Genomic DNA, 9701 nt, shown 5'->3' with positions numbered 1-9701 from the left:
TATTTATTTATTTATTTATTTATTTTTTTATTTTTTTGAGACAGAGTCTTGCTCTGCCGCCCAGGCTGGAGTGCAGTGGCCGGCTCTCAGCTCACTGCAAGCTCCACCTCCCGGGTTCACGCCATTCTCCTGTCTCAGCCTCCCGAGTAGCTGGGACTACAGGCGCCCGCCTCGTCGCCCGGCTAGTTTTTTGTATTTTTTAGTAGAGACGGGGTTTCACCGTATTAGCCAGGATGGTCTCGATCTCCTGACCTCATGATCCGCCCGTCTCGGCCTCCCAAAGTGCTGGGATTACAGGCTTGAGCCACCGCGCCCGGCCTACACATATATATTTATAAGATGGGGTCTTGCCATGTTGCCCGGGCTGGTCTTGAACTCCTCAGCTCATGGAATCCTCCTACCTCGGTCTCCCAAGTAGCTGGGATTACAGGCATGCACTACTACACCTAGATCTAGGACCAGTTGATTTTAAATGTGCTGCCAGGACATTCATGTGACATGAGTAAGTAGTTAGAAATCTAGGCCTTGAAGCTTGGTGATTTCCAAATCTATATGTCCAGTCCAAATATGCAAAATGGTCTGGTCTGGGCATACAGTTTTGGGAATCACCAACATAAAAATTGTGTTGCTTGGCTGGGCGTGGTGGCTCACGCCTGTAATCCCAGCACTTTGGGAGGCCAAGGCGGGTGGATCATGAGGTCAGGAGTTCAAGACCAGCCTGAGATCACACCACTGCACTCCAGCCTAGGTGACAGAGTGAGACTCCATCTAAAAAAAAAAAAAAAAAAAAAAAAAAAAAAAAATTGTGTTGCTTGACCATGAGTCTAATTAAGAGCTACCTTAATGTAGACTAGAAGGAAATGGAAGTCCAAGACAGACCTTGGAAAACTCTGATATTGAAGGGATGGTCAGAGAAAGAAAAGCCAGCAAAGAAAACAAGGGAAGAATTATAACAGAGTTGTGTCATGGAAGCCAAGAGAGAAAAGATTTTCAGGAAGGAAAGGATTGTCAACAGTGCTGTCTTAGTCCATTTTGTGCTGGTATAACAGAATACCACAGACTAGGTCATTTATAATGAGCAGAAATGTATTAACTCATCGTTCTGGTGGCTGGGAAGTCCAAGATCAAGGGGCTGGCATCTGGTGAGGGCCTTCTTGCTTCTTGCTGTGTTATTCCATGGCAGAAGGGCAAAGAGAGGGTGGGGCTGAGGAGAATTAAACTTATCCTTTTATAAGGAACCCATTCCCAAGATAAGGGCATTAATCCATTCATGAAGGTGGTGTTCCCATGACCCAAACACCTCCCATTAGGCCCCACTTCCCAACACCACTGCATTGGGGATCCAGTTTCCAGCACACAAACTTTGGAGGACATGTTTAAACTGTAGCAAATGCCAAGTGCTATAGACAGCTCAAGAATGCTGAGTATAGAGAAATAGTTGGTAGAAGTGACACTCAGAAGGCCGCAATGACTGGCGCTTCTTATATCCACAGGCCTCTCCACCATCAACCAGACTCGTCTTGATTTTCGCTTCTCCTCTGATAAAACTGCTGGTGACAGGGAGGTCCAGCAGGCCAGTCTCATGTTCTTTGTGCAGCTCCCTTCCAATACCACTTGGACCTTGAAAGTGAGGGTCCTTGTGCTGGGTCCACATAATACCAACCTCACCTTGGCTACTCAGTACCTGCTAGAGGTGGATGCCAGTGGCTGGCATCAGCTCCTCCTGGGGCCTGAAGCTCAAGCTGCCTACAGCCAGGGGCACCTGACCCTGGAGCTGGTACCTGAAGGCCAGGTAGCCCAGAGCTCAGTCATCCTGGGTGGAGCTGCCCATAGGCCTTTTGTGGCAGCCCGGGTGAGAGTTGGGGGCAAACACCGGATTCACCGACGAGGCATCGACTGCCAAGAAGGGTCCAGGATGTGCTGTCGACAAGAGTTTTTTGTTCACTTCCGTGAGATTGGCTGGCACGACTGGATCATCCAGCCTGAGGGCTATGCCATGAACTTCTGCATAGGGCAGTGCCCACTACATGTAGCCGGCATGCCTGGTATTGCGGCCTCCTTTCACACTGCAGTGCTGAATCTTCTCAAGGCCAACACAGCTGCAGGCACCACTGGAGGGGGCTCATGCTGTGTACCCACAGCCCGGCGCCCCCTGTCTCTGCTCTACTATGACAGGGACAGCAACATTGTCAAGACTGACATACCTGACATGGTAGTAGAGGCCTGTGGGTGCAGTTAGTCTATGTGTGGTATGGGCAGCCCAAGGGGGTGTGGAAAACACTCCCCACAGAAGTGCACTTCCTTGAAAGGAGGGAATGACCTCATTCTCTGTCCAGAATGTGGACTGACTTGAAGAAACCTTCATCTAAAAAGAGTCACTGTACCATCTTCCCGACCACTACTCTCTTTCCTAGGGCATGGTTCATCCCGCTAGCCCCACGTGCTTAACCCTGACTCCAGGGACTCAGACCCATCTCCAACAATGAGCAAGGCCATCTGGTTCCCAGGCAAAGACACCCTTATCTCACCTTTAATTGACCCCATAACCCACTATGCTTTCCTGTCCTTTCTACTCGATGGTCCCCACTCCAAGATGAGTTGACACTGCCCCTTTCCCCGATTTTTGTGGATCTCCAGAGAGCCCCTTCTTCGGATTCACCAAAGTTTAGATCACTGCTGCCCAAAATAGAGGCTTACGTACCCTCCTCTTTGTTGTGAGCCCCTTTCCTTCTTTCTTGTCCTTCTCTGCCTTTCTCTGTGCCCTTAAGGGCTGACTTGCCTGAGCTCTATCACCTGAGCTCCCCTGCCCTCTGGCTTCCTGCTGAAGTCAGGGCACTTATCCCTGCTCCCTCTCTGCATAGGTGCCATGGTTCTGTGTAACTGTGGCTATTCTGTGTCCCTACACTAGTAGCCTGGCTACCCGCTTCCATGGCCCCAACTCTGCCTACATTCTGCTATCACTGTTTCAACACTAGGGGGTCCTAAAGGCTTTCTATCTTGCTAGTCCCTGGGGCCTCAACATCTCTTACTGGTTCCCTTAACTCTGCCTATACCTCTGTAAATAATTCCCTCACTAAGTTCTCTCTTTTTTTTTTTTTTTATTATACTTTAAGTTCTAGGGTACATGTGCATAACGTGCAGGTTTGTTACATATGTATACTTGTGCCATGTTGGTGTGCTGCACCCATCAACTCGTCAGCACCCCTCAATTCATCATTTATATCAGGTATAACTCCCAATGCAATCCCTCCCCCCTCCCCCCAATTCCCTCACTAAGTTCTCTTGACGAAGCAAAACCAGACAGCTGAATGGTCCTCTATCTCCTACAAGGGCCCTAACTGGCACCCCAGATCACACAGAACCTGCCTGCCTATGCTGTAGTCTGCCTACTCTGCTCTCTTTTCACATGGTCTCCTCAGGACTGAGCTATTGTATCCATCTCACACTTTATGCCTCTTCTTTCTTAGGCACCGATGCTTAGTCACCCAGTAAACTGACCAGCTGTGGGCACGCAAGTGTGGGAGGCAGAGGCACGCTCAGAGCTGCCCGTCAGGACCTCTGACTTGCCTTTCTTTCACCCGCCCCCAGTGCTCCACCCAGGAATCCTGCCTGGAAGCTGGAATAGGCAAGGGCTGCTGGAGTGGGACAGGGAGAAGAGGAAGGCCTGGAGGAGGAGAGGGTGGCATTTGCTCTGAGACTGGGTCTTTTTTAGACCTTTGCCCTTCCTCCCCCACATCTCCTCCCTTTGGCTGGACAGTCCTGAACCACAAGGTCGATATTGTCTGCAACCCAAGGCCGAGTTTGCGCAAAACCCATGTGTTCTTTGGTAAATGTGATGTCTGTGTTTGCTCAGCTTATAACCCCCTCCTATGAGGGTAAGAGGTCCCTGAAATAGGAACTCTGGAGGAGAAAGTCTGAAAAGGACTGCCTGGGGGACTGTAAATCTGAGCTCAAGGGCTTCCTGAGCAACCCATGGATGTTATTCCACCTTTGACTTGAAGAGACCTTCATCTAAAGAGAATCTAAGGAGGCCTTCTGGTGTCTCCCCAACACACCCCCGGCCCCCAGATCTAACCTCCTTCCCAACTACAGCTTAGTTCCCAGGGCCAAGACTGGGGTAAGGCAAAGTGAGTCATTCACCTGGAGGGGGGGCTAAATTTTAAGGGGGTGGTGAACAATTTATTAATCAAGATAGGACTTTAATGTAATTTTTTAAAAGTCAAAATTAATGCAAAAAATCCATGATGAACAAAATAGCCTCCTTTTTTTTTTTTTTTTTTTTGCAATGGAGTCTCACTTTGTCACCCAGGCTGGAGTGCAGTGGCGCAATCTCGGCTCACTGCAAGCTCCGCCTCCCGGGTTGACACCATTCTCCTGCCTCAGCCTCCCGAGTAGCTGGGACTACAGGCGCCTGCCACCACGCCCGGCTAATTTTTTTGTGTTTTTAGTAGAGACGGGATTTCACAGCATTAGCCAGGATGGTCTCAATCTCCTGACCTCGTGATTCGCCCGTCTCGGCCTCCCACTGTGCTGGGATTACAGGTGTGAGCCACCCACTGCGCCCAAAATAGCCTACTTTTAAATAAAAACAGGATCATCATTATTCCCTTTCTGTTTTGGCTCTGCCTTTTGTAAAAAGGGGAAAGAGTGGGTCTGCCTCTTTCAAACATTTTCTCCTAGAGCTTCCTAGCTCCTACCTCTGGACTCCTTCAGGCTTTTCTCATTTGAGCAAGATAACCACTCCCGTTTTGCTTATTCTACTTCCTTACCCACCCCCAAGCCTGTCTTCTACTTCCTTACTCACCCCAAGCCTGTCGCTATCCCCAGCCCCAACCAGGTTGGTGGTAGGGCAGGCAGTGAGGCAGATGGCTGGGGTATTTATAACCCAGGAGCACTTCTTGGGAAAAGTGACTAAGATGCTAAGAGCGTATTTATAGCTGAGCTCTGACGTAAGTGTCAGTGGGGAGGTAGGGCCAGGCCAGGCGCAGCAGCAAGGAGGTGGGAAGAGCTGGAAATTGGGGGCACCTGACAGTGAGGGTGGGGAGAGATGGGGTCAGTGACTCCTGCAGCCACTTCTTGTCACTTCCCCAACTGCCTACTGATACCAACAGGTAAGCCTTCTGAGGCACCACCATGGATAGATACCTCTGCTTTGCTGACCCGATGTTCCAGACCAGAAAGGGTAGAGGGCTGTCATTTACCAGCCCGACCAACAGAATGGGAGTTGGGAGCTGAGGAGAACACTGCAGAGAGCTCTTAAATGTGTCTCAGAATGTGGGGAGAAATGCAGGGTGGACGGGAGGATCTAAGTGTCTCAGTGCGCACCCATCCCACTCCAGCCCCACCAAATAGTGCCCTGAGGTTCTAGGAAGAGCCTGGTACATCACCAAGCTCCATTGACACGTGTTTGTGTGAGGAGGTCCAAAACCAAAGGTAGCAGTGATGTGGATCCTGAAGACAGTCTCTCTTCTCTGGCAGTGTGATGGGGAAAGAACAGAGGAACCAGCGTGTCCCTGTCTCTTGTGGGTGAGGCAGGGTCCCCAGAGGGAGAGGTGGAGGAGCACTGTTCATTGCTCCATTTCCCAGAGCTGCCCCTTCCCTGTCCCTGGGAAGCTCCAGCCAGCTACAAGCCAGCTGCTGTCCAGAGGCACGGCACTGCCACATGGTGGACACTGGCGGTACTGGGGCCCAGCCCTCCAAGTAGGACCCCAGTCCCCCAGATCTAATAGTCTCTCTTGACAGCCCCCATCATCTAAATAGAGGGGAGATGAACAAAGTGGGGTAAGGACGCATTTCCAAATCACACCCACTTCCCCCACAGCTTTCTGCCCGTCAAGCTTCTTGGAGAAACTGGGGCATACGGAGAAAAGCTAGCATGAGGCCCACCCTCATGAATTCAAGATGGAGGGGTCTGGGTCCCCCCATTTAAAGCCAGTGAGGACTGGGTGCAGTGGCTCATGTCTCTAATCCTAGTACCTTAGGAGGCTGAGGTGAGAGGATCGCTTGAGACCACCCTAGGCAATACAACAATACCCTGTCTCTACAAAAGAATAAAAAATCAATGAGCCTGGCGTGGTGGCACGCACCTGTAGACTTAGCTACTCTGGAGGCTGAGGTGGAAGAATCACTTAACCAGGGAGATCGAGGCTGCAGTGAGCCAGGCCACCACACTCCAGCCTGGATGACAGAGTGAGACCCTGTCTCAAAAATATAAAAACTAAAATAAAAAATAAAGCCAGTGAGGAAATGTGGTCAGGAGGGCTGAGACTGGGAACCAAGACTGCTGTACTCGCCTTGCTTTGTTGTCAATAGCTCTTAAAGCTCCCATTTTCTACCCCCATTAATAGGACTGAAGGGTGGTGCAGTGGCTCATGCCTATAACCTCAGCACTTTAGGAGGCCAAGGCAAGTGGATTGCTTGGGCCAGGAGTTCAAGACCAGCCTGGGCAACATAGCGAGACCCCATCTCTATGAAAAATTTAAAAATTATTCAGGTGTGGTGGTATGCGCCTGAAGTCCCAGCGACTAAGGAGGCTGAGGCAGAAGGATTGCCTGAGCCCAGGAGTTCAAGGCTGCAGTGAGCAATGATTGTGCCCCTGCACTCCAGCCTAGACAACAGATTGAGACCTTACCTCAATAAAATAAAGTAAAATTTAAATTTCAAAAATTTAAGAAAAAAGAGACCTGGCACTACTTCTAGGATGCCCCCAATTTAGGCAACTCTCACAGTCACTTGAAAGAGAAGTGGCAGCTGGGTATATGCCCTCCCAAGTGTCATGCCCCTTGACAGTCCTGATGGACTCTGCCCTGTGCAAGATTGCATCACCACCACCACCACCTCTCTGGGCTTCCCCAGACATCACAGGAACACATTCCCCGCCCCAACCCCCCCGCTCTGGCCCTCCTCCACATCATGCCCTAGGCCAACTGGACTCTGGGCGGCCAGCACAGGCAGGGTCAGGGGGTGACTTCTGTGCCTCGTGGCACTGCCATCTGGGCCTGAGCAAGAGGGTTCCATTCTCCGACCCACCCAACCCCTCACCCCTGTCCCAACACCAATGCTAGAAATAAAGAGACCAGAATTTTCCTTCTGGCCTAAGGGTCCCAGAGAAATACCCACTGGAGCTCACAGCTGCCTCATGGAAACTGCTGCAGCAGTGGTGAAGCTAGAAAGACTAAAGGTATGAGGGAAAATTGCCCTTCCCCGCCTGGCTCATAAGGCGTTCCCTCCCCCGAGTTCCAGACCTTGGGGACTGAGCATGTGAAATCATCCTCTTTCTTGCATCATGCGTGTCCACATTGCACCCCCCCACCCCCATACCCCTACTTCAGGCCCAGTCACCATGGCCAGATGGTGAAACCTGAGCTGGTGGGGAGGAGGACCTCCACCCCCTGCAGGGGCCTGATGGGCAGCACAGCTGGCCAATCCTGGGACTCAGAGGGTAGGTCGGCTGGCTGACCACTAGGTTTGGAAGCCCCAGGCAGCTGGCTCTAAAGAGGCCCCAGGTCAGTAGCCAGACATGAGCTGTGAGGGTCAAGCACAGCTATCCATCAGATGATCTACTTTCAGCCTTCCTGAGTCCCAGGCAATAGAAGACAGGTGGCTCTACCCTTGGCCAAGGGTGGGTGTGGCAGTGGTGTCTGCTGTCACTGTGCCTTCATTGGCCCCCAGCAATCAGACTCAACAGACGGAGCAACTGCCATCCGAGGCTCCCGAACCAGGGCCATTCACCAGGAGCATGGGGCTCCCTGATGTCCAGCTCTGGCTGGTGCTGCTGTGGACACTGGTGCGGGCACAGGGGACAGGGTCTGTGTGTCCCTCCTGTGGGGGCTCCAAACTGGCACCCCAAGCAGAACGAGCTCTGGTGCTGGAGCTAGCCAAGCAGCAAATCCTGGAGGGGTTGCACCTGACCAGTCGTCCCAGAATAACTCATCCTCCACCCCAGGCAGCGCTGACCAGAGCCCTCCGGAGACTACAGCCGGGGAGTGTGGCTCCAGGGAATGGGGAGGAGGTCATCAGCTTTGCTACTGTCACAGGTGGGTGATGGAGAGAGCAACAGGCAGAGAGCAGACAGGTAAAGGGAGGCAGAAGGGGAGCCTGGCAGGAGCACCAGAGGGAGTGGGGTGTGGCAGGAGAAGGAGGAGGTGGGGCAGGGACTGGTTGCAGAGGACACAAAGCAATCTCTACTTTTCTAAAGGTGGGTTCAAGGGAGATCAGTGGGCAGGGCTGGGGGAGTCTCAGAGGAGAGCTTCATCTCTGCTCACATTTTCTTTCCCTTCTCTGTCTTTCGGGCAGACTCCACTTCAGCCTATAGCTCCCTGCTCACCTTTCACCTGTCCACTCCTCGGTCCCATCACCTGTACCATGCCCGCCTGTGGCTGCACGTGCTCCCCACCCTTCCTGGCACTCTTTGCTTGAGGATCTTCCGATGGGGACCAAGGAGGAGGCACCAAGGGTCCCGCACCCTTCTGACTGAGCACCACATCACCAACCTGGGCTGGCATGCCTTAACTCTGCCCTCTAGTGGCTTGAGGGGTGAGAAGTCTGGTGTCCTGAAACTGCAACTAGACTGCAGACCCCTAGAAGGCAACAACAGCACAGTTACTGGACAACCAAGGCAGCTCCTGGACACAGCAGGACACCAGCAGCCCTTCCTAGAGCTTAAGATCCGAGCCAATGAACCTGGAGCAGGTCGGGCCAGGAGGAGGACCCCCACCTGTGAGCCTGCGACCCCCTTATGTTGCAGGCGAGACCATTACGTAGACTTCCAGGAACTGGGATGGCGGGACTGGATACTGCAGCCCGAGGGGTACCAGCTGAATTACTGCAGTGGGCAGTGCCCTCTCCACCTGGCTGGCAGCCCGGGCATTGCTGCCTCTTTCCATTCTGCCGTCTTCAGCCTCCTCAAAGCCAACAATCCTTGGCCTGCTAGTACCTCCTGCTGTGTCCCTACTGCCCGAAGGCCCCTTTCTCTCCTCTACCTGGATCATAATGGCAATGTGGTCAAGACGGATGTGCCAGATATGGTGGTGGAGGCCTGTGGCTGCAGCTAGCAAGAGGACCTGGGGCTTTGGAGTGAAGAGACCAAGATGAAGTTTCCCAGGCACAGGGCGTCTGCGGCTGGAGGCATCAGATTCCTGATCCACACCCCAACCCAACAACCACCTTGCAGTATGACTCACTTGACCCCTATGGGACCCAAATGGGCACTTTCTTGTCTGAGACTCTGGCTTGTTCCAGGTTGGCTGATGTGTTGGCAGATGGGTAAAGCATTTCTTCTAAAGGGGTCTACCCAGAAAGCATGATTTTCCTGCCCTAAGTCCTGTAAGATGTCAGGGACTAGGGAGGGAGGGAAGGCAGAGAAAAATTTGCCTCTCCCAAGATGAGAAAGTCCTCAAGTGAGGGGAGGAGGAAGCAGATAGATGGTCCAGCAGGCTTGAAGCAGGGTAAGCAGGCTGGCCCAGGGTAAGGCCTGTTGAAGTGCCTTAAGGGAGGGTCAAGAGGGAGATGGGCAAGGCGCTGAGGGAGGATGCTTAGAGGACCCCCAGAAACAGGAGTCAGAAAAGAGAGGTACTAAGCCTAAGAAGTTCCCTGGTTTTTCCCAGGGGACAGGACCCACTGGGAGACAAGCATTTATACTTTCTTTTTTCTTTTCTTTTTCCTTCCTTTTTTTTTTTTTTTTTTTTTTTTTTTTTTTTTTT

At 52.2% G+C, this 9701-nt stretch overlaps 2 protein-coding genes across 2 annotated transcripts in view; both read left to right on the top strand.

Moving 5' to 3' along the window:
• The window catches only part of INHBC (inhibin subunit beta C), a 21862-nt gene extending 18717 nt beyond the window's left edge, over positions 1 to 3145 (top strand). Inside the window, exon 3 of the mRNA XM_017858930.1 lies at positions 1494 to 3145. Within this exon, the coding sequence (XP_017714419.1) occupies positions 1494 to 2239 (746 nt within the window). The 3' untranslated portion in view covers positions 2240 to 3145. The remainder of the gene's footprint in view (positions 1 to 1493) is intronic.
• A 3468-nt stretch (positions 3146 to 6613) lies between these two features.
• INHBE (inhibin subunit beta E) lies at positions 6614 to 9660 on the top strand. Its single transcript, XM_017858931.1, has 2 exons — positions 6614 to 8036; positions 8296 to 9660. Exons 1-2 carry the CDS (start codon positions 7739 to 7741, stop codon positions 9051 to 9053), a joined length of 1056 nt encoding a protein of 351 aa, XP_017714420.1. The 5' UTR covers positions 6614 to 7738; the 3' UTR covers positions 9054 to 9660.
• The last annotated feature ends 41 nt before the right edge of the window (positions 9661 to 9701 follow it).

Source organism: Rhinopithecus bieti, unplaced genomic scaffold, assembly GCF_001698545.2.
Source record: "Rhinopithecus bieti isolate Rb0 unplaced genomic scaffold, ASM169854v2 scaffold_48679, whole genome shotgun sequence".
In the NCBI taxonomy this organism is placed as follows: Eukaryota; Metazoa; Chordata; class Mammalia; order Primates; family Cercopithecidae; genus Rhinopithecus; species Rhinopithecus bieti.
This window is presented reverse-complemented; position numbering and strand designations above follow the sequence as displayed.